The 24,960-nt window shown below is 42.7% G+C and overlaps 1 protein-coding gene across 1 annotated transcript in view; it reads left to right on the forward strand.

The window, feature by feature from the left end:
• CC2D2B (coiled-coil and C2 domain containing 2B) overlaps positions 1-24,960 on the forward strand; it is a 119,559-nt gene that overhangs the window by 20,796 nt on the left and 73,803 nt on the right. The window contains exons 6-12 of the mRNA XM_074999603.1: positions 2,760-2,852; positions 8,083-8,269; positions 10,364-10,500; positions 10,632-10,757; positions 13,987-14,196; positions 17,926-18,020; positions 19,782-19,922. Of these exons, the coding sequence (XP_074855704.1) occupies positions 2,760-2,852; positions 8,083-8,269; positions 10,364-10,500; positions 10,632-10,757; positions 13,987-14,196; positions 17,926-18,020; positions 19,782-19,922 (989 nt within the window). The remainder of the gene's footprint in view (positions 1-2,759; positions 2,853-8,082; positions 8,270-10,363; positions 10,501-10,631; positions 10,758-13,986; positions 14,197-17,925; positions 18,021-19,781; positions 19,923-24,960) is intronic.

Below are 24,960 nucleotides of genomic sequence, written 5' to 3' on the forward strand. Positions count from 1 at the left end.
GGCACAGCCCTAGGGATCAGGACAGCCCAGCCTAATGGTTGAGGACTGCAGCCCCAGCGAGGGGGCCCAGACCCCCACCCCCATTCTACCAGGCCCTGACCCAGGACAATGGCAGCGGGGAAATGATCCATCACTTCCTCAGCAGGGAATCCCACTGCAACATGCTGAGGTGACGCAGGTGGGGAAAAACACTCTCAATGCTCTCCCTTAATCACTTCCTACTAGTTTTGGAGTTGCTGTCATTCACACAGCTGAAGGATCCTCAGAGTCCTCAGGCTCCATCACACCAGTCTCCCCATGTGGCTCCACAGGCTCTGGAGTCTTGTTGCCGTTTGCAGCGCCTACTATCTGGGTCTCTGGCTGGCTTACCTCTGGGGCTCCACTATTAGGTCTTGCCTTTTCAGTGTCCAGTGCAGCCTGAATTGAATTGCTGACTTTTATACTGCCCCAACATCTGGAGTATGCCCAGTCTAGCTGGAGGGGCAGGACTTTTTTCACCCACAAGGTTTTAGCCCCTTCTGTTCCAGTGTGGGGCGTGCTCACCCCATCACACAGAGGAAGACAAGTTATTTAAGTTAAGCATCTGTGTGGACACAAGAACAAATGGATATAAACTGGCCATCAGAAAGTTCATGATTGAAATTAGGTGATGATTCCTAACCATCAGAGGAGCCAAGTTCTGGAACAACCTTCCAAGGGGAGCAGTGGGGGGCAAAAAAAAACAATTGGCTTTAAGACAGAGCATGATAAGTTTATGGAGGGGATGGTATGATGAGACTTCCTACAGTGGTACATAACTTCTCTGTGACTGCTAGCAGCAAGTATTTCCAACAGCTGGTGGTGAGACACTTGGCTGGAAAGGGATTTGAGTGGAGCCCTTCCATCCTTAGGATGGTTTGGAGTGTCTGTCTTGGCTCTCTCTGTTTTGGGGGTGCCCTGAGGCTCTTGCCACAACTGACCCATGGAGAGGATGGTCTCTGATACTGAAGTTAGCCTGCGGGGTCCAGGGTAGCCAGGTGGATTACGTTGGGCACCTGGCACAGGGTGACCGCAGGGGTCACCCGTTCCCCTCAGTTTAGTTTACGTGATCCCTGCTTGGAATTGTAGCCCTTGGGATTTGGCATTGTCCCCTCTGGCTGGGGCACTGGGGCTCATGTGGGCTCAAGCTTTGGTTCCCCTTCTTGGGGTCATATAATAATTTTTGTTGTCAGAAGACAGTCATGGTGCAATGAAGCTTGAGCATCCTGGACTAGACAATTGTAATGGTCCCTTCTGACCTTAAAATCTGTGAGTCTCTATATGGTGTAATTTTGAAATGACCATAACACAGTTTCTTTCTGAGATAGTAAAATTATTAGGACCACATCCTGCAGCCCTTACGGATGGGAGAAGGACCTTACCATACAGATAATTTGCTTGATTTCCATTATAATTTTGAAATTGTGTAAAAAATGTTTTTATTTTCCTTTTGAAAACAATTTTGAAACAACAAGGTAACAAAGTCTTGTTTTTAATTTTCAAAATATTCATTTTTAAAAAAATGGGAAAATTCCCATTTCCTTTCTGTGGCCATTGCTTATGTGGGAAATATAATTTGAATCCATAATAATGTTCAAGAATAGCACTGTAGATAGCGTTGAACTAGTAGTGTTCTTTGAATAGTGTCCCTATAAGTATTCCACTATGGTTGTATCTGCATCCCTGCACTATTGATTGGAGAACTTTGGTACCAGTGGTTTTTCAGCCCACACGTGCAGATTCCACTACCCCTTGGTCAACCAGAACTGTCAGGGCAAACCTTCCTTGTTACCTTTGTACCTTGCTATTTGTCTTTCAAGTGCTACATGACTACTTTTTTGTTATGATAGAATACAGACTAACATGGCTATCTCTCTGTCACTCTTTAGAATTGTTCATCATTAGCTACCTTTGAAGATTCCTTTTCTTTTTCTGTCTTTATTCCATTTATCTTTTATTCTGTTGTTACTTTAAAAAATCAACCAACTTAAATGTGAGCTTCACAATCTAGCATTCCCATCTACAATACACCATACAATATCAGCCCCTTTGTCCATCACCTTTGCCAATGATATCTCTGTATCAGAAATCTGTAAAGCAGGTATCTGCATGGACTTTTTGCTGAACATTAAGGCATACGGAGGGACTCTGCTGCATTTGCCTGATTCAGTACTGCAGTTCTATCATCCATGACGGACTTGACTCTGAACCCTATTCTCCAGTGAGAGATACTGCGTGGGAGTCATCTAGTGGAGCACCCATTGTGACACTACTTAAAGAAGAAGTTACTCACTTTGTGCAATACTGATGGGTCGTTGAGATCAGTGTTCCTGTGAGTGCTCCACAACCCACCCTCCTCCCCTCTACTGTGGAGTTCTTGACAATAATGCTTTGTGCTTGAGAAGGTTTTGCCTGTGACATAGGAGGAAGCAGGAGCATTGCATGTGTGGGCTGAATGGATGCTTCTACAGAAGTTCTCTAATCAGTGGTGCAGACACAGATATACCAACAGTGGAGCACCCGTAGGAATACACATCTCAATAAACCACCATTAGTGCCCAAGGTGAGTAACTTCTTGTGGACATCTCTAGTAAAAGTTACTGAAAGTCAGAACAGTTCTAGACTCCTAAATCTGAGAGAGATTTTTATTTCCAGCTACATACAAGATTCTTACATAGTTCCACAATACTGATTGCTGTGTTTTTGCTTAAGGTTTATTTGCTTTTCTTTTAAATCCTTAGATAGAAATCTTATCAAGGGAAGGTTACCTTTTTTTTATCATGACTGGTGAAGATGACTCAGAATTAACTGATTTGAACAAAAATATAGACCAGGTATAGTATATTTTTTCTTGAAAGTCTACTGAACTTCTTAATGACTATATCATGGTTATCTTGTCCTCCTGTGTATTCTTCCTTTAACTTACTATAAAGCAACCGTCAACGTGCTAGCTAAGCAGATTTATTTTTCTTCAGGTAATTCAGTGTCTTCTGTCATGTTTTTCCCCAAAAAGCTTCCTGTCCTATGAATCCCACTCAAAACTTGCTTCAATCAGATGACTTGAAGTTATTTATTACAGTTGAGCTGCTTCTGTTGCCAGTCATGTTCACAAGCACAAAAATGTTATGTATATAAAAGAAAGAGGTTAACTTCATAAATCAAAACAATCAAAATGCCCTCCCAAGAACTGCGTCCTCTCTTTTTTTTTTTTCATTAATTCTCCTAAAACATTGTCGATCACATCTTTTATACTTCAATGCTTGGTTATAAGCTTACCAAAGCATGGAACATGTCTTACTTTTTATGTAAATTATAGTGCACATCACCAGTACTATTAACTAACATGCAACGTTTAGTTTTTATAAAACAGTGTTTCCCAAAGTGTGGTATGTGTACCACTGGTGGTATTTGAAAGGATTTCAAGGGGTACCTAGCAGAACATAAATTACTGAAACTCAGGAGATCAGCACTGGGAGGGGGGTACGCTGATAAGGCCAAAGTCCCGGAAGGGGTACACAAATGTTTTAAGTTTAGGAAACACTGGTATAAAGAGTAAGCAGTTATGAATCACAAGATTATAACTAAGCTGGAGAATTAAGGTGACATAGTAAACTATTAGTAAGGCAGAACAAAATAACAGTAGGACAAATTCATCAGTAGTTTACCTTTTTTCTACAACTAGAGCTCAGTATTGTGCATGTGTATGTGTGTAATTTAAAATAGATTAAGGCCCCAGCCCTGCAAAGACTTGTTATGTTGTGTCAGCCCTGGTGATGCTCCCACAGTTAGATACTCACTAGGCTCCTGCATCTGAGACCCAAAAAGCTGTGCTATAAGCTTCCCTGGATGTGAGTGGACTCCAGCATTGTTGCTTTCTTTAGCACATGTCTGGGAAGAAATATGCCTTCCTGGAATTGGGACTTCATGGTTCATCTACTTTAGGACTTCAGGATTAGTGCGAACTCCTCCAAGACACCAGTCATGGAAGCAGAACTCTCAACTTGTGGGTACTCTGGTTTACCTCTCCACAGTTGGGGCATATGGAAACCTTTGTAAAGCCAGTGTGTTAACACAGTTGTCTCCTTCTCCCCTTCCCATACCAAACTCAAACTTGAAAAACTGGTTTGTCCAGGGTGGTAACCAACTCTTTGTCGATGGGGTTTCCATGTATATAAAGCACTGTCAAAGCTTAACTACCCTCCGTTGTTGGCCTTGTGTCACCACCTCTTGGAATTTCAGACCAGCATGCTTATACAGAGACAGCAGAGAAAGTCCATGAGCACTGCATTGAAAGTTTGCAGTCTAACATTCATACATGCAGAAAATTACCAGTATGAAACTGAATTCATCACCTTTACATACATTCCCTAAACTGGCACTTGTGGATGAATTTAGTGCAAGAATATTGAACTTAGACTGCGAGCTTCTTAGAACACTGGATGTCATGAATGTTTCTAAAGGCCCTAATTTGTCGTAGGTGCCACTGTGATTAAATGATACTGGTTTTTTCCAATGAAATGGTCATACATTAGTTTAAGTTAATTTCCTTTCTGAAAAATAAAATGTCACAAAATAGTAAAATATGTAAGCTTTCAACTGTTACAACTCTATATTTTATTCAGGTTTCTCTGGGGTATGAAGGTAGGGTGACCATCCATCCAATTTTAGCTGGGACTGTCCCTTTTTTTAGCTCCCTGGAGAGCATCCTGACTTTTTTTAAAAAATGGGTTAATTGTCCCTTATGCAGCAAAGCAGTGACCTGAATTTTAAAGAGAGAGTGCTTTAAGCAGCAGGGGCTGTCTGTTTAAAGAGCTAGCTGGATAATCTAGAAGAGATGGGCAGGCTCTTTAAACAGATTGTTTGAACACGATGTTCCTAGCAACCCCTGGGGTGATGTTGGGGGACTGAGGAGGGACAAGAGGTCAGGCTGCGTGGCTGATGTGCACTCTGCTCCCACTGCCTGAGAAAGACAGGGTGGGCTGTGTCTCAGATATTCCCCCCACCTCACAAACACTGCTGGCAGGTAATAGGATTGGGATAGGGAGGGCAGGGCCCTATGGTGGGGAGCAGAGGGGAGCCACTCTGGGGAAAGAGGTGACAGCTGCTGGAGGGTTGCACTTAGCTTGGTAGCTGATAGGCAGCAGCAAACAAGCAAGTCTCTGAAGTAAATATTAGCCTGACCCAGGCCAGGAGTTAGCTGGGGGATCATGGATTTGGAGGAGTCCCATGAAGGATGGCGGGACAGGGTTCAGGAGGAAGCAGAGACAGGAAGCATGAGACAAAGAAGGTGAATCATGGAGGTGAGCTGGTATGGATAGATTAACTCTTCTGGAGACAACGGCTATTAGATTTTGTGGGGGCCCATAGGATCTGGGATGGGCACAAAATTTATGGGTTCAGAATATGGGAGGGGGATGCTCCAGGCTGGGCCAGAAGGCTAGAGTATGAGATGGGGTGAGGATGCTCCAGCTTGGAGTGCATGCTCTGAGTTAGAACCTGGGGTGAAGGGCTTGGGGTGCAGCAGGAGGGGGCTCCAGGCTGGAGCCCAGGGTTTAGAATGTGGGACGAGGCTCAGCCTGGCCCACTGATGGATGGGAGGCCAAGGGGCAAGTGCCCAGGACCCCTGACAATTTAAAAGGGCCTGGGAGCCCTAGACCCTGTTAAATTGCTCATGCGGGAGTGGCAGGTGGACCACCCTCCCCCCTTTTGGCAAGGCTAATCCCCTGCTCCATTCTTTTTGCCTGTGCCTTTTCTTAAAGGCCAGAGCCATAGCCCCCCACCCCCATCTTCGAGAAGAGGTGAGAAAAGGTGAGGTGGTGGGACAAATAAGGTGGGGCAGTGAGTTTGGCTGCTCTGCTTTGCATAGGTTTAGAAGGGAAAGATTTTTTTTATTTTTTTATTATTTTTTACAACATAATTCTTTTGGAGTTTTGTAGCTATATGAAAACTGATCAATAATGTTTTAAAGAAATATTCCTTGTTACTTTACTAATTGATGCATGGTAAATTAAAAACTGGAAGATCTTGACCATAGCTCCTGTTTATTTGTTTGACTTTTCAATTAGAGTTGGATTTCCAGATAACTGATTTCCGTCAAGTATTATCATTTGTTTAGGAAGGGGTATTTGAACCATTAGGCTGCAGCCCTTATCTTAATCTGGCCCTGCCCTGAAGAATAGGGGAGCTAGTGTTATGCAGAAAATACAGACAGGATCTTTTTCAGGGGACAAGGCAGTATGCCACGTTTATTATAAGAGTAATTAATACCTATCTACATACCCTTTATATACACACACACACACACACACACACACACATATATATATATATATATCCCAAATGTTCTGCAGCTGCTGCATAATTACCAGTCCTGAGTTGGCAGCTTGGGTTCGTAGCTTGTGGCGGCTAACTGGCCAGGAAAGCCGGGCACAAGGAAGAGCCGGGTCTGTGCTGGGTGCGCACCGATGCTCTTTGATGTTGAAGGCAGAACGTTACCCAGAGGTCCTTCCTTCTCACCCCTTCTTTTATAGGATACAGGCTAGATGTTATCCGATGGGTCCTGCTGTGTCATGCTGCCTCAGAGTCATGTCCAGACATGACTTTCCTGCTTGTCCTTAGTGGGACCTTGTTATTTTGTCTTTGGGGTGGATCTTTTCTCACCTTCAGGGCGTTGTCTGCACTTCTTCAGCTTCTTCAGCCACTGGTGTCTGATCTTCAGGACAGGCTGGCATCGAGGATCAATCATACATACCCCATTCACACATCTAATACAATTCTACAATTCACACCCTAGTCACTTAACTAGGCAAGGGTTCAGCTCCAAGAGAGCCTACAGAATGCAGTATGGAGTCTGGTACAATATGGAGTCTGGATTTGTTCAAGTGATTTTACAGTTTATAACAGAACTAGATATGAATTTGTACAAATATAAACTGATACAAATGAATAATCAAATATGACTAATTAACTTTCTCTAATTAACCCTCCACTAGCTAGGCCAGGACTGCAGCGTTGGGGGTGGGGGAGCGGTGGCCCACAGACAGCAGCTAGGAAACAAACAAGCACCATAATTTATTTGTTGTAAATTCAGCTGACTCCAATGAAATTGAAATGGGAGTATAGATGTAAATTTGGCCCTAGTAGGTTTCATTCTTTTTTTTTTTATACTGCTGCAAAAATATCAAACGGCTTACATTGTTCCAGAACCCAGCTGTAGGGCTCCTCCTTGCTGCCAGCCTTCTGTCCAGACTCTTGTCCCCTATCTCTGACTGCTGCCCTTCCGCGTACATACCCAGCCTTGATTTCCAACAGCTCGCTCGCATACCCAGCCCTGCCACACGGCTCCCTGCTCTGGCTCCTGCGTCACTCTCACTTATGCTACCAGCCCAAACTCTGGAACACAGCAAGAGGAGAACAAGGCAGGCACATCTTTAAACCGATAACCACTTAATTATATGTATATATTTTTAATTTTTACCTATTTTTGTTACAATAATGCAGTATATAGTTTAAATGGGTGCTCAGTCAACTTACTGTAATAATGTATATTTGTACTGCATAGTTCTAATGGGTTGCCATTGAACTCGCTTAACTCTAAGTAATTTTACCATGTGTCCTGTATTTTACATAGGGAACTATGGTCACTCTGTATGAAGAAGGCTCATTTTTTTTCTAGTCAGAGAACCATTTTTTTCTCTTAAATTTTCCATGCAAAATATTTTGTGTTTTTGGAGATAAGAAAAAAAAATCTGGACTGTGAGTTACTCTGAATTATGATAGGTCACTCAAAAGTTCAGGGATTTTCTGTCTGTATAATAGAAGGTACAACTAGGGTTGAAGGCTATTTCTTGTTCAGTATTTAGATACTATATGGGTACATGTTATCGAAATACTATGGGAAGGCAAGGGAAACAAAACAGAAAATTAGCTTTGCCTGAGGATAACAATGTGTCCATTTAGATACCTTTATCTAGCAATGCTTTAATGCTGATGTGGATATTTATTATTTCTATCACATCAGTCTGTTAATTTGTGTGTATATGAAAATGATTTTCTTGATAACAGCAGAAATTATTACATGGCAGTCATCAAAACCTTGATGTTTTAAATGATGAAAGTAGTCCTCTGCTTGACAGTATGGAGCAAGTTTTATTGCCAGATGTGCTTGAAGTGAAACCTGCCGAGTATGAATGCAGTGAACTGCGGGTTAACAAGCAATGGGAACAACTTTTTGTGCCAAGTAGTTCTCCAGGTATTGTGTCTTTCAAATAAAATTAGGAAAATTATTAAGTGTATGGTGGATGGCATTACAGTTGCTAGTTGTATTGTGTCCAGTTTTGTAGGGATAAATTCAGGCAGATCTGTATCTGTGGTTTAGTCTAGTAGCTCTGGCTTGTGAGCTAAGTTTAATTTCACAAAAGCCAAAACTTGCATGACAAAAATTTATAATTCTTTCTTAAATTGTCCAAATAAAGGAGTGTGTGTGGTTCAGATCCTTAACTGCAACTGTCTTAACAACCAGCTCTGATAATCTAACCATTTTAGCCACCTACCACTAACCACATAAATTTTCATCTATGTTTACCCTTACCAGCTAATCTTTTGTCTTAACTGCTGTTTCAGTACATCTCTCATGGCTAGATGATAATTGCCATAATTGCAGTTGACAAAATGGACGAGAAGAAGCTGGGGAAATTTTTAGATAACTGTAGTAATCCTCTAAACCAAAGTCTGATTGTTCTTGCCAGGAAAAAAGTAATTATTATTTATACAGTACGAAATGTGTACTAGGTATTTGAAAGACAAGTAAGAGTTTAAAACCCAGACCTTAAAATATTACAATGTATACAGTACTAATTTAAATTACTAAGATACCTGCTAATCCAAACACACTATCTATATTTAATAATGACAAAAATGTTTTTAACATTGAGGGCTTTTTATTCCTCACCCCCAACATAGAAAAATGTAAGGGGAAAGTCTTTATTTGATTTAAAAAATACTTTTATTGGAAGTATAGAGGACAATAAAATTGAAAATGTGTTGGAGTACAAGAGCAGTTGTCCACATAGTGAGAAACTGTGAAATGGAGCCCTGTCGTTAATTAGACTTTTGGTCATCTTTCTGGTGGTCTAACAAGGGAACTGGAGCACGGAGAAAATCAGAGAATTTAAATGTAAATGAATGAAAGCTATAAGTGTTCCCTCTTGGAACAGTTTTACCAGATTTCTGGTGGCTCTGATTCGTTTCCAGTCTGGAGAGTATTTTTGTGTTGTTCCACTTGGAATACTGGGAGGTGAGGTCAAGGATAATTGGAATAAATTAGGTGTTCAAAACCAATTGTTCATATTTTAGGTCATATCTAGGTTGGAGAGCTATCTTGATGCTTGGAAGATCATCCTGTATATGGGCCTTCTCCTTCTTGAAAAGCATCCAAGCATCTATTCCTAATATTGCTGCTGACTCATAAACCAAAGCCTATCCATGTCAAACTTTCACTGACATCAGTAGACTTTGGTTCAAAAGTTTTGTAGCCTTGGGCTAGTAGCTAAATATGTCTGTGCCTCAATTTTCTCATCTGTGCAGTAAGAATAACAATAGTCACTTGTAGCAGAGAGGGAGCCATGCTAGTCTATATACTATCAAAACAAAAAAGCAGTCAAGTAGCACTTTAAAGACTAACAAAATAATTTATTAGGTGAGCTTTTGTGGGACAGACCCACTTCTTCAGACACAAATATTGAGTCTGTTCTGGTATGGCTATGGTCTGAAGAAGTGGGTCTGTCCCACAAAAGCTCACCTAATAAATTATTTTGTTAGTCTTTAAAGTGCTACTTGACTGCTTTTTTTGTTCGAATAGTCACTTGTGTGTAGCTTTTATGTACTCAGATGAAATGTGCTATATAAATGTAAAGTATATTAGTAATGTTAACTCACAAATGTTGTTCAGCCTGGGCAATAGCAGTAATATACTTCCTCATACCTCACTGCCAGATATTTTTAACCCTCACATGGAGGAGTCATTCCTTAGGTTGAGAGGGTAGTTCAGCCTCCATGCCAGTTGACTACTGGTAGCTTTCTCTTCCATTAGGAAAAAAGCTGACTGGATTGGGAATAGTTTAAATTTATCAGAGTTATTTATGATATATTCTTGTGTTAGAAGTGGGTGTGGAGTGATAATACATACAGAAAGAGCCAGAGCAAAAACCTTTGATCACTCTTTTGCTTTATGTTGGCAAGTCTTAATATTAGATGAGTACAAGTATCCTCATTTTTTAAGTTTTAGTTTTGTATTTTATTTGCAAGAATTTTATTTGAAAATGTACCTGTAATAATTGTTCTCAAGTTGTTCACAGTTTTAAACTGCCACAAGGCATGATGCCACGCATCTTAGAAGAAGAAGGATTGTACATTCCAAGAAAACCAGAAATTTGTAGGAGAAATTATAACAAAATGGAAAATCGCCTTCTGAAACAAGAAGGGGTAAATGTATTGTTCTATTAAAAGTTTAAAATGTTATAATTAAAATATAAAAATAAAATCACAAAATGAAAGTATAGAACTTTAACTTTTCATATGTGCATCTACTGAACTTCTGACGTGTTTCTAACAAGGGAGAAAACTGGTTTGAAGAAGGTGGGGAAATAATATCATTGCCATCTCCTATCAAACAATCACAAAACTTCAGAAAATTTTTTCCCCTTAAGCCTGGTCCAGGATTAAAGACAATATATAAGAAGGTCAGTAATTACTATTTTTTACAGCTGTAGTTACTCAGGGAACTTCACATCATCAGCTTGTATTTTTTCCCACAGCAGAATACTTCATTAGGCAGCATTACCAGTACTTTTTATGGGTTGTCATTCTCAAGAACGGGACATGAAGAGGTGATTAATACTAATAAGATTAAACCATTTGATACCGCAGACTGTTCACCACTTAATGAACAAAAATTAGAGAAGTCTGCGTACTGAGGATTTTATGGTATTATTACCTTTTGACACAAGCAAGTAGACAAAAATCTGATTGTATCCGGTTGTTTCCATTAAGAGCAGAAATTGATGATGGAGTGATTTATTTATTTGGTGTAGTCCTATTTATTTACCAGATATGTATATAAAGACCTGTTTCCTTAAACTCAGATGAAATCAAATAGCAGGAGTAATTACTCTGGTCATGTTCCCAAGCATGAGCTGTGGATATGGGAGGCTGAGGGAACTTGAGCCTCTCCAAACAGCCAGTTATGGCCTCGCCCACACTCCTGAAGCAGGGCCCTGGGGGAGCAGTGCTACTCGCCTCTAAGGGCTGGGACCATGCCACCTGCTTTCCTGGTGCTGGGGAGGGTTCAGCAGTGCTCAGGGGTGGGGATAGGTGTCTGCAGTAGTGCTGTCTCATGCTTGCCTTCCCGGCACTCTGTCTGAGGAGCTGGCAGGAGCTGTGGATATGGGAGGCTGAGGGACCCTGAGCCTCTCCAAACAGCCAGTTATGGCCTCGCCCACACTCCTGAAGCAGGGCCCTGGGGGAGCAGTGCTACTCGCCTCTAAGGGCTGGGACCATGCCACCTGCTTTCCTGGTGCTGGGGAGGGTTCAGCAGTGCTCAGGGGTGGGGATAGGTGTCTGCAGTAGTGCTGTCTCATGCTTGCCTTCCCGGCACTCTGTCTGAGGAGCTGGCAGCAGAAGTGGGAGCTCTGGGTTCTGGGGCATGCAGAAATGGCAGGGCCTTGTGGAGAAGGGTTAGGGTTAGGGCTTTGGGCTAGCCTCCCCCAGAGATTCATGAGTTGCCCATACTTTCAAGCCCCCATCCTGCTAACATCATAGCTCAAAAGTGCTCTCTCAGCTTTTTCTTAGCATCATGTGCTACCAGTTCTTCAGTGGCAACATCCTCAAACAAACAAAACAGTTACAGTTTTAAATCTAACTTAAATCTGATTACAAATTTTAGGGCTAGAAAACCATAACTGATTACATGAGACAGGGTCAGGAAGCTATACCTACAGAGAGAGAGAGACATTGAGAGATCTTATCACTCCAGGAAGCTTGCACTGGTCAGGGTTCCCAGGTGGTGATGATAGCAGGGTATCCAGAGTGTTGTAGAAAGGCAGAGTAGAGCCCCTAGCATGATCGTTATAGAGAAGAATAAATTCCAATGGAACTGATGCAGAGTTTAGATGCAAGCATCAAACCACTTTACTTGAGCAGAAGTAGGGGATTTTTGTAGGGAAAAAATGATGGTTCAAGAAGGAACATTAGATTTGTTTATGGATAAAGAGATGGCTCGAGGAGCGTTTTCAAACTGACCTGTTCAGGCTAGGCAACAGAAACTGATCATTTGTGGCTGTGGGTGGTGATCATCTGAGGGAGGTCATAATGCATTTAGGCAGTTTCAGTCTCTTGGCAGTCACTCGATGACAAGTAGGATGTCTTCATGTCTCCTTCCTATTTGTGAGTCCATTGAGGGCTAATCAGTCCAATTCTGGAGCTGCTGATCATATCACAGAAGGGGCAGGTGTTGGTAGCTGTTGGAAGGGTGTGGAGCAGTTTTTGACTCTCTTTTGCTCTCCACCTTTCCTTGTCTCCATTGCGGCGGGACCTTGCGCATTGTGCCACCCCCTCACAGATTACCATTTTCCACTGGGGACAATATTGGGCAAGATTCTCCCAAATGTTGATGCTGGTGCTGCACTTCTTTCATGTATGCCTTCAGCATGTCCTTATATCACTTCTGCTGGTCCCTACCGTTCTCTGTCCTTTCGGTGTTTTGGATACCATTAGAGGATTTATTAGTAAAATTGGTCGATAATTACTGATCTGGGTATGGGCAGATGTGGGTTCATTAGCATCAGAAGCAGAGATTTACTATCAGGCAGTGCTCCTTTGCTTTCTGTATCTCAGAATTCAGTTCAGTTTCTGCTTTTGTCCATTCTGTATGTATGCAGCTGTCTTCTCTCCTATCTCTGATGCAGATGAGGCTAGGGGTGATTCCTTAATCCAGATACTCTTGTTGGTGGAATTAAATGTCTCCACCTTGCCAGTTTCAATGTTTTGTCTTTTGTTCAAGCTGAGGCCCCAGGTGAGGTGGGGTGTGTCTTCCATTTAGTGTTATGCCCTAGTTCCTCAAGAACATGGAGCTGGTAGGTAACACAGAGTTGCTGCAGTGTAGCCTACCCGATACTATAAAGAAGATTTGAATTATGCCTGGTAACCACTGTGTACTTCACTTGCGTAACACCCAATTAGTTGGGCTCTTTTTAAGTGAAGTGACTAGAACTAGGGATCCTCTGTTTCTTGGGCTGAGGCATTGTCTATAAATATATTCACCTGGCTCAGACGGCACATTTGGCAGATTATAGGGTGCTTATTTCAGTCTAATTTGTTTTAGCACATCCTGAATACAGGGCATACAACTAAGTTTTATTTTTGGCTCTGTCACCAACTTTGTATGATCTTGAACAAGTCACTGAACTCTCCTCTAGCTCCAGCTTTTTTACAAAATGGGATCAGTGATTGCTTAACTATATTTATGAAGTGCTTTGAAACTTGAGAGAGAGTGTCGTATTGCTACAGACTCTGTAATTATATCAGTACATGCTTGTCTCCTTTCCACTGCTTTTTTTGTCAAGAAAAGAGGAGACTGTACTTAGCTGGCTACCCACCCCCTCACCCCCCCCAACCAATCCCACAGCTGGGGCTGCCAAGTACCCCCTTTCACATTTATTTTCTTCATAAGGGGGAATCCATTATTTTGTCTGAGGCTGGCTTTAGTCAAAAAGTATTGTGGTTTAAGGTTACTACCATTTTATTGCATACTACAGGTGGAAATCAGTCTGTAAAATCAATAAATTTTGAGAATAGAGTTTTGGATCTGAAATTAGAAAACTCTTACAGATACATTAAGTAACACTGCCTTTCAAGTCTCAAAGTGTATAATGGTTATATGAAGTAAAGACATTCTTGCTGGTTTTAAAACAGGCATTGCAACCTGAACTGGAAAGGTGTATCATAACTAAAACAGTGGGTCAAAGAGAATTTTATCAACTGGATCTCAATATATCAAGTTTATTATTCAGTCATCATCCTCTTTTCAGCCGAGAGCATGTGTTGGCTGCGAGGTTGTTCCAACTTTATGAATGCTTTCAGAACAGACAACAGCAAAATATATCTCTCTTGCTATCTGAGAAGGTAAGAAGTTTCATTTTTGTGATGTTCGCTGTTTCAGAATTAAAAGATTCACAGTTGGGGAGGGGAGGGGAGTGTGTGTATGTATATGCAGTGTTTTTTTCCTAGAAAAAAGGTGATGACACTCAAATCCGATGATTCCTCATAGGTATTAGCATGTTCAATTTTATTGAAAATAATTCAGAATAACAGTCATAAAACATTTTTTGGTGGAAAGTGTTCCAGTGGAACCATACATCCTACATTGACATGTAAAAAATACCTAAAATATGCAATGACAATGTTAAGTTAAATGGGGAAAAAAAGGCAACTTCAGGGGGTTGAATCTCTGCCCCAGCACCTCCCGCTAAGCTGTCTGGGAATCAGTTCAAGTGACCCCCTGGCCCAGGGCACCCTCTACTAGCAGCGTCCCACCACTGTTACTTCTGTTCTTCTCCCTGTCCAGACTCACACTGGTTTCAATCCACGGCCCACCATGGGCACCCTCGTACTATTGCCCTGCTCTTCTTCCAGGGGAAGTAGCAACCCACTGTCTTGTCATGAGCTTCAGGGGCCCACTGCAGTCCTGAGTCTAGCTCAGGGATGGGTAATAATTTCTGATGAGGGGCCATACCAAGAATTTGGAAAGTGGTCAAAGGCTGCCCCCTTCCATGATATTAATGGAGGGAGGTGCAGGATCTGGGGAGGAGGTTGTGTGCAGAAGGGAGCTTAGGGAAAGGGATTGGGGTGCAGGGTGTGTGGAGTCTGGGAGGGAATATGGATGAAGGAAGAGGTTGTGACCTGAAGTGCATGGGGTTGGGTTGTGACCTGGGGGAAGAGGGGGTTGTGATCTGGTGCATGGGACTGGAATGCAGGGTCTGGGTAGGGATATGGGTACAGGAGGGGGACAGAAGATTTGGGTTGAAAGGAACAGAGAGGGTCAGGAGTAGGGGGCAGATGGTTTGGGGGGAGGGCAGGTATGGGGTACCAGAGGCAGGTGCAGGCCAGGAGACTTACCTGGAGAACTCCCAGCCAGCAAAGCTGAAGGTTTCCTAGGCAGGTTCTCTGACTGTCTGGTCATGGTAGGGGCCATGTGTTCTGTGAATAGCCATGACCTGGAGGCATGAGCTGCAGCTGAAAGCACCCATTGGCCGGATGTGCCCCGCAGGGCACTCTGCAGGGCGCAAGCCATGGCTTGTGGCCAATGCAAGCCATGGCTGGAGGCACCCCATTGGCCACAAGCCATGGCAGGAGGCACACATCACGGCTGGAGGTGCCCTGCAATGCGTGAGCCGCAGTCAGAGGCGCCCTGCCGCTGGAGGAACCCTGCAATGTTAAAATCATGGGGAAAAAGGTGGCAGAATACCATTCCTGTGCATTCTGCTAGGAAAAAGGCCCTGTGTATATGTATGAATTGTTGGAGGAGCAGTTAGCAAAGGCCATAGTTAAGTTTGCCTAAAACTTTCCATTATAAGATCCTGCTTCAGTTCCTTAATACCTTTGCTAGATTTAAACTGTTTGAGGTAAAATAGGCTATAATTAGAGTATGTAGTATAAGCTGAGTGCTTGCTCCGCCACCCAGGAGAGATTCAGGTACCTCCTGCTTGATTAGCAGAGCCTCCCACAGCTGTCAATTTATGTTTTGGTTGGTGGTGCACCATCCACACATGCCTTGGTGCCGTAAGAAAATTTATTCCCTCCATGGATGGAAAAAATTAGAGAGAACACTGTTGTCTGCCTCAGGCTAGGGTGTTTTATTTTTGTTTGTTTGCTGGGAATAAGGCCTAGAATTTCACAAAAATGGATCATCCATTTCTGAGAACAATTTTTTTTCTAATGTTGAAATATTCTTATAACTGTTTCAGTGTGAAACTGGGGCATCCAAACTTTGGAGCAGGGTAGAGGTTACCCTGTATTCAGAAAGGTGGTAAATCATGTAGCTGTGGCTCCACTAACCTTCCCTTTCAGAAGGGGCATGTTAATGAGGGAGTTCAGAAGATGCTAATGAAGCAGTGACATGAATATACAGTGCCTCATTAGCATAATGACAGCCACATATGATTTGAATGTGCCACTTTCAGAACCACACTGCCCATGTCACTGGGGGCCTTTCGAAAGGACCCCCAACTTCAAAAGCCCCTTCTTCCTAAAACCAAATAGGGAGGGGTAGTGTGGCTACAGCCTGTGTGTGTGTGTGTGTATAGAGTTTAATTAGAGGCTGGTAGTCAAATTCTCGGAAGATTATATCTGCGTTGAATGTACTTCTGCCCCTGAACACAGGGGCTGACCAGGATTCTTTCTGCAATTGCTTTTCCCAGCCACTGGGGACAGCTGTGATGTAGAGCTTGAAAGCTTGGAGACCTGTCTTATATGCAGTCTCAGTTCTCCCCTGGCTGGCATCCAAGCAGAACAAATGAGAAGGCAAGATTCAGAAGGATGAGATATGATATGGTGACAGGACAGCCTAAGGGGTAACATTTGGGAGGGATAAGAGAAGAGAGGGGAGAGGTGCAGTCTAGGGAAGGCACACATCCTTAGTTAGCAATGTTTGTGTGTTCATTGGGAATAACTGAGAAATTCACCAGTGTGGCTATATCTGTAGTTATCAGCTCATTTTGCCAAACAATGAAACTAAATAAGGCCTTGTGTACATTTACTGGGAGATCGATGCTGCAGAGATCTATCTTCCAGGGGTCAATTTGGCAGGTCTAGAAAAGACTCATTAAATCCAACACTGCTTATGCTCCCATCATCTCCAGTATTCCATTGGAGCAAGAAGAGTAAGAGGAGTTAATGAGAGTTTCTCCTGTTGACCCTCTGCAGTGGGAGTGCTGCAGCAACTCAGCCTAAGGTATGTTGATTGCAGCCATGTAGTTCACGTAGCTGGAGTTGTGTACCATAGGCTGATATTGCCCTAAAACATTTTTTTCAAATTAATTTAGTCATGTTGGAGTATTGGCTTATGTGACACTGAAAATTTCATAATTAAATCAGAAAAGATAATATAGCTCTTTGAGCTAAAAGGTCATTTCAGAAAAAAGAGATATATTTTCTGTTTGACTTTTCACAAGGATTTATTAATGCTGTTATAATTACTCTTCATAGAATCTTGGTGTACAAGTGCCCAGTGGTCAGAAAATACTTCTCAGTACATCTCCCCATAATTTAAACAATAAAGTTTCTTTAAGTAAATATCTTCTGATTCAGATGCTTATTAAATGTTGTTTACCTAGGTCCAGATTGTGAGACCCTTAATATGACTTACGTAACTAGACTGCTTACCTTTGTGGCTAATGGACTAACGACCTAGCTCGTTATGGCTTATCTTTACTAATAAAAGCATCAAGCTACACTGGTACTACACTGATGTGGAAAACTTTCACAGTGCTAGAAACTCATGGAATTGCTTGTGAACCATACCAGGATAAGAATTGTTTTTGTTACTCCCAAGCCTTTTGATCTCTCACATAGATAATATGCATATTATAGCTTTCCATGTCACTGACAATTGAATATAAAAAACTGTCATAAGGGTCTGAATTAACAATAGATAAATCAGAAAAAAGTAAAGGTAAAACTGCCATTTAATCTTAAATGGATTTCTTTGTACTTTTTGGGTATGATTATGTTTGGTATTTGGTCAACATAATATGTTAATTTTCTAATTAGTTTTGCTGAACCCAGTAAGAACTTACCACTACTCTGATGAAAAGTTTTTAACTTTTTCAAAACTGTGTGGGATTTTTATTACAGCTTAAAGCATTAATAAATGCTACAAAAATAGAAAGTAGTGTGGAAGCAAGCCAACTGAGCAGGAAAATTTTAGATGACTATCAGTGGCAAATAAGGTAATTATTGAAAAGAACCGACCATATTTACAGCTACATCATACAACTGTCAGTTCTGAGATTTCTTTTGACAACTTATATCTCTATTCAAGTTATGCCATAGAATTCCGTATAAGAGCTCTTTATATAATGTGTGACTATTGTAATACTACTCTATTTTAATTTTGAAATAATGCTGCTACATGCAAAAATGCATTTTGAAATAGCTCTTAGCTATTTTGAAATGCATCTGCTACACACACAGGCCTCTTCTACACTACCCCTCCCTTTTGGAAAGGGTATGTAAATACCGTAGATTGGAAATGCTAATGAGGTACTTATATGAATATTCAGCACCACATTTGCATAATGGTGGCCACCTGGAGCATCGAAAGTGCTGCTTTCAAATTGAAAACTAGCTATGTAGATGTGGTTCCCTCAAAAGGAAACCCCGATTTTGAAAGCATCCTTCTTCCAAATTCTTTTTCAAAATACCTTCGAAATAGGGGCTATTCCTCATAAAATGAGGTTTACCAATTTTCAAATAAGTCAACCGCTATTTTGAATTTATTTGAAATAGTGGTTGCATTGTCAAGATATGAAGTTAGTTATTTCAAAATAACTGTGCTGTGTAGACCTACTCTGAGTGTACTCACACAGGTACCAGGGCTGCTTATGATGACAGGAAAGCCCTGGAGCCCCAGGAAAGCTGCGACTGTGGGCACTCGCAGAACCCCGGGGAATGGGCGGGGTGCTCCTGGAGAACCAGCTGTACTGATTTGGGTTTGTTTACACTGCTATTAGACAGCCACTGGTGGCCTGTTCCATCTGAGTCGGGCTTGTAGGAATTTGGGCTCAGACTGCAGCAGAACTTTGGCATTGTCCCACTTACAGGGCCCAAGAGCCTGAGTGATGGTCTAAGTAACAAGATTTAATTGGAGTCTTTATATTGTTTATATAATATTGCTTAATAATACAGGAATTCAGGGGGTTTTAGCTATTTTTTCTGCAATTTGCATAGTGAAAAGAGGTTTACATGCCTACAAAATAATAAGACACAAAAGGAATTATGGGCTCACCCTGCAAAAGACTTTGTATCAGAACCTCCCAGAATTTATGGGCTATTTGGTTCTTGAGTTTTGGTTTGATGCCATTGCTTTTAAAAAAAAAAAAGTTGATATTTATACAGAAGCTATTAGGCAGTAAGCAATACTATGACAAAGCAGTCTTATACTTTTAAGCACCCACGTAGCTCCCATGATACTAGCAGGGAAGTCTTGTAGTTTAACAAATTTCTGCCAGAATATCTGGACACCAGTTTTGTTCAGTCCTCACCTCAGTAATTACAGGCTATTGAAAGACTTTCGAGGAACAAATGTAAAGAATAAATTGTGGTTTCTCATTTTATTCCCTTATAAATTAGTCAAGTCACCCAGACTCTGTTCAAACTTGCAGAGTGAATCTTTTCATATTTTAGAAAATCATACTGTTCTTGCATATTTTTCTTCCCTTTTCCATTTAAATCTGTCAAAGATCCAAATTCACATTGCTGTGTGCTGTCTCTGAAAAAATGTCTGCTAGTGTATGTGCGAAGAATTAATGTAAGATGAATATGAAGATCTTAATAAACTACACCCGTGCCTCTGGAATAAAGTACTTTAAATATAAGTGTACTATTTAAAACTTGAAGTTTGGCAATATAATTATAGTCACAGATAAAATCATTATCTGTTTTTATCATCAGAGAATTAAATTATGTTTTGTTATATACCTTTATTGCAGAGATACCAAGAAATTATATGACCTAGAACAGCAAAAAGATATTTCTTTAATACACAGTATGTTAAAAGTCTGGAAACAAATAAAATCTGTACGTAGACAGCAAGAATATACAAGTACATCTGTAAAATTACAATTTCAAAAGTAAGTTCATATGATATCCTTTCAGAGTGGCTTTGAAATGTCTTTAACTCTTGGTAAAGGAGTTATATTTAAATAGTCACTTAAAGATAGCATACATCTGTAGCATATAACAGAGATTATATTTTGTATACTGTAAGAACTACAGACATTTTTGCAAAAATGTATACTTGCAAGTATTAACATAGATGGTAAGGGAAAAGTTTGGATATTAAATATTAACTTTTTGAAATAGAAGAGCAGTTGGGTAGTGGAATAAGTTATACTCCCAGCTGTCTGCTTTTTGAGTGCTGGTCTGATCTGTTCCACACATTAATGGGAGAATTCTCTCACAGCCAAGATGTAAAATGTGGAGTTGTAAATTCTCAGTACAGTTTTTCAAAGGTTTATACAAATGTAGCTGGATGCAATATCTCAAATACTTTCATAGTGCACAAAGGGGTCATATGCACCATTGTAGGTCTTAGGCTGGAATAGTAGTTTCTAAGAGCAGTTGCAGGGAGCTGTGTGGAAGCCCATTGACTTTCCTGTGGTGGTTCGAGATTAGGCTGGTTTTCATGCTATCATTTGGACAGCACAGAGGCCTCCATATGCATTATGTTCTGCCGTGATATTCTGTTCTGAGCCAAATCTGGTACATTTATGGTTAGGATGCCCACAATGGACATGTATCAGCAGACATTGTCCAGTAATTGGGGTTTTGGTTTCCTGCCAGGTGGGAGAGGAAAAGGTATGTTTTCTCCATCCTTCTTTCATTGGGTCAAAGTCACAAATTGATTCTTGTAGTGAACTTTGTGGGCAATTAAAGAGGATGGTCTACTACCTTAGAGTTGGGGGTTGGGTGACTGTGGAGGGAGTGGGGCCTGTTTAATTAGAACTAGATTTCTTGTATTTAAGGGGAGGGATTCTAATCCCAGGTTCCCTAGGTGGGAATTTTCCACAAAGTCTGATTGTATTGGTGATGTGTTCAGTAATGGCCCTCGCCCTAGTTCAGCGGTTCCCAACCTTTTCCAAACTAGGACCCATTTTGACAATTCAGAAGACTTGGTGACCCAAGACAATTACAAAATGGGTCATTAGGGGTGGGGAGCAAGGGAGAAGCAGTGCTATAATTAGCTAATTTTGCACCTGAGGCAAGAATATAAAATTGCACCCTCTCTTGTTCATATATTCATTGTAGTTATGTCATAGAAAAGGAGAAAATACATTAATAATAAAAATAGTAACACTGCATTTACTATAGTTAATCAGAGTTGTGGTGGGGGAAAGACACTCATCCCCAAACTGCTCCCTGTGGCTTAAACTCCACACTCAGAGGCTGGGAGAATCACACTCGGGCTGAGGAGGTGAGGGGAGTCACACTTAGGGGCTGCCATGAGTCCTCTGTGTACCTTGGCGTAGTAGCAGGCAGCTGTGCTGTTGGCCCAGACCCCTCCACCTAGTCCCTCTGCCACAAATCCTCTGCAGACCTTGGCTGTCCCCGGTGAGTTCCTGCCATGATTTGTGCACCCCGCTACACACGGGTACCAAAAAATCACACTGAGGTTGTCATAGAATAAGTTTATTTTTTGATGGGGGAAGGTTAAGTGGCAGGTAAAATAAGCATTGTGAAGCACTGTGGATCAGCCTTTTGCAGTGACTACTGGGGCTAGAGTGGCAGGCTGCCCTTGCCCTCCCTCACTGTGTTCAGGGGCCGCAAAGATGTGGAGTGGGTGACCTGTATTCAGGGAGTCTGAGCAGCAATGAGTGGAGCCTGCAGTGCTGCTTTGGGAGTCCCTCTGCACTTCCACCTTAGGGCACAGGACCTCTGTTTGGTTGCTTACTACTGTTATTAGCTTTGCCATGTCCTCCCTCTGGTGTGCTGATTGCTTTCTCTGGAACTCAAGCACATTCTGTCACTGCTGTGTTCCTTTTGATTTCAATTTTTTGGCTTGAGCCTGCGCCATGTGCTGCAGAATAAAATCCTGCTTGGACCTCTTGTGCTTCCTGGCCCAGTCTCCCATGCTGGGGATACCTGCTGAAAAGCGAAGGTCAGAATTTAGGTACAATTCACACAAAGCACTTACTAATGGAATGAATGGATCTCTGTCTGTACTATCAGTGAAACTTTATTTTTGCAAGTCCACTTAAGTCGTCTTAGTGATGGGATTAAAAGCATGCATTGCAGAAGCCATCATGTATCCAGACCATTTCCCTTGTGAACATGGTAAGCAATTGTCTGCTTTGCACGCACACACACACACCCACCCGCACTCACACACCCATCCACACACACACTCCCACACACACACGCACACACACTCCCCCTTGTAAAGCAGGGGAATCAGGATGGTGCCCTGAAAAAGGGGAAAAATTGTTCTCAGCAATCCTCCACAAGGAGCTGGGTCTACAGAGCCCAGCAGCCATGTGGTGACGGGGAGGGGTGGAGAGGGATTCGATTCCAGCCTCATGGACAGTTGGGTGGGGAGGGATCCCTGTAAAGTGAAAAGAAATGCTGGGGATGGGGAGAGTTTTCCTGCCGTCTGCCAGGCTGGGGGAAAAAACTTCCTTGGCAGTCCTGGGAGCAGCCCTAAGCGGGAAAGAAAAGGCCGTGAAAAGGAGGGCGAAGCAACCTGTGCTGTGCCAGTTTGTGGTAGCAGGATCTGCAGCTGCATTGTGAAGAGGAAGGGTGGAGAGGGGTTTGATTCCAGCCAGAGGGATGGCTGGTGGGGAGAAATCCCTGTAAAGTGAAAGGAAATGCAGGGGGAAAGGGTAATGGAATGGGAGAAGGGCCAGAGAGTCTGCCAGCCACATGGTGGTGGGGAGACGGAGTACCTGCCAGCCACATGGTGCGGCAGTGAGCTCCAGGTAAATGTAAAAGGCCAGGGGGCAGTGCAAAGAAGTCCAGTCCAAATTCCATGCTTCTTTAGTTTGCCAAAGAGGACACCACCCTCCTAAAAATAACAGACAGCGAAAAAGAAAAGCTGCTCATCCTGTGTGACCACAAGCCTGAAAAATTTGCAAAAATAGTGTGAGGTGCCATGATACCAGATTGCTATCTGGTTGCCAGGCATGGCAAGGTGTGCTACCATGGAAGCTGCAATAAGTCAGGCCTGCCCAAAAACCTGGTGCAAAAAATACAAGAGTGCCTGGCTGAGGCATTGGAGGACATCTCCAAAAAGGATAAGCACTCCATCCCTGGAAATATTAATACACTGTTCTGAGGGCTGCAGTTCCATGGGAAAACCCATACCCTTCCCCGCACCTATACCTATACTTAGCTGCAACCCACCTAGCATTCGCCAAAAATAAAAAAAACTCACCAGAACAGCTGGGCTCCAGGAGCTCAAGGACCGTCGTAGAGGGGGCCAGTTCCCAGGTCTATGGGGAAGAGCTCTGGGCTGTTGGGAACAGTTTCCTTGGGCTCCTGCTGGTTGCCACAGTCATCCTCTCCACTGGCTATTCTACCTGGCCCCCCAGCTCCTCTCAGCTCACCCCAGACTCCAGACCAGGGCTTCCACAAGTATCAAAATGAAGAGTGGGCAGTGTGGTTGGATCCCCCTCAAGAAGCGCATGCAGCTGTTCAAAATAGCGACAGGACTTTGGATAGGACCCGGACTGCTGGATGGCATCCTGGACTTTGATACGCTTGCCAGAGTCCTTTCACATTGTCCCGGCATTGCATAGAGTCCCAGGAGTAACCTTTCGGTAATCATCAGCTGTGACATCTTATCATATAGTCACACATTTCTCTCAGATACCTGAAGTCTGCTCACCACTGATTCCTCTCCCCAAACTGCAAGAAGGTCCAGAGTCTCCTGATGGCTCCATGCTGGAGCTCCCTTGTGACCCTAAAAGCTACCCTAGCCTGAGTGCTCATGGTTGCACGAGATGGCTACTGATGAAGTGTGATGTGATGGGTAAGAGAAATTCTAGCTTCTGGGTGCGTCTTAAATTTAGAGGGGTTGCTGGTGATGACTTCAAATTCTTAGGCTTCCTGTGACCTACTATCTGTGCACCTGGAGAGCAGTGGAGATGAGAGCAGCCATACATGGCATAGCTTTTTGGGACACTTCTGGAGGCTAATAAATTAGATTTTAAGACACGGTGCTTCCACACTGGCCATTATTTGAACTTTTAAATTCAAACTTGAATTTAAAACCCAGCTGGTTTCAGTGATGTTATGATATCGATATTAGTGCTTCCTAAATCAAGCTTATGGTATTTACAGTAAAGACTGTCACTTTGTAATATTGAGCTAACTGCCTCAAATTCGAGTTTATCTTGTAGTGTAGACGTAGCCTGATAGTGTACTTCTTAGAGCCATACTTTTCTACCTCTCTTATACATTAGGGCTACGTCTACACGTGCAGCCAACATCGAAATAGCTTATTTTGATGTTGCGACATCGAAATAGTCTGTTTCGATGAATAATGTCTACACGTCCTCCAGGGCCGGCAACGTCGATGTTCAACTTCGACGTTGCTCAGCCCTACGTCGAAATAGGCGCAGCGAGGGAACGTCTACACGTCAAAGTAGCACACATCGAAATAGGGATGCCAGGCACAGCTGCAGACAGGGTCACAGGGCAGACTCAACAGCAAGCCGCTCCCTTAAAGGGCCCCTCCCAGACACAGTTGCACTAAACAACACAAGATCCACAGAGCTGACAACTGGTTGCAGACCCTGTGCCTGCAGCATAGATCACCAGCTGCCGCAGAAGCAGCCAGAAGCCCTGGGCTAAGGGCTGCTGCCCACGGTGACCATAGAGCCCCGCAGAGGCTGGAGAGAGAGCATCTCTCAACCCCCCAGCTGATGGCCGCCATGGAGGACCCGGCAATTTTGACGTTGCGGGACGCGGATCGTCTACACGGTCCCTACTTCGACGTTGAACGTCGAAGTAGGGCGCTATTCCTATCTCCTCATGAGGTTAGCGACTTCGACGTCTCGCCGCCTAACGTCGAAGTTAACTTCGAAATAGCGCCCGATGCATGTAGACGCGACGGGCGCTATTTCGAAGTTGGTGCCGCTACTTCGAATTAGCGTGCACGTGTAGACGCAG

Source organism: Carettochelys insculpta, chromosome 7 (assembly GCF_033958435.1).
Source record: "Carettochelys insculpta isolate YL-2023 chromosome 7, ASM3395843v1, whole genome shotgun sequence".
Taxonomy (NCBI): Eukaryota; Metazoa; Chordata; order Testudines; family Carettochelyidae; genus Carettochelys; species Carettochelys insculpta.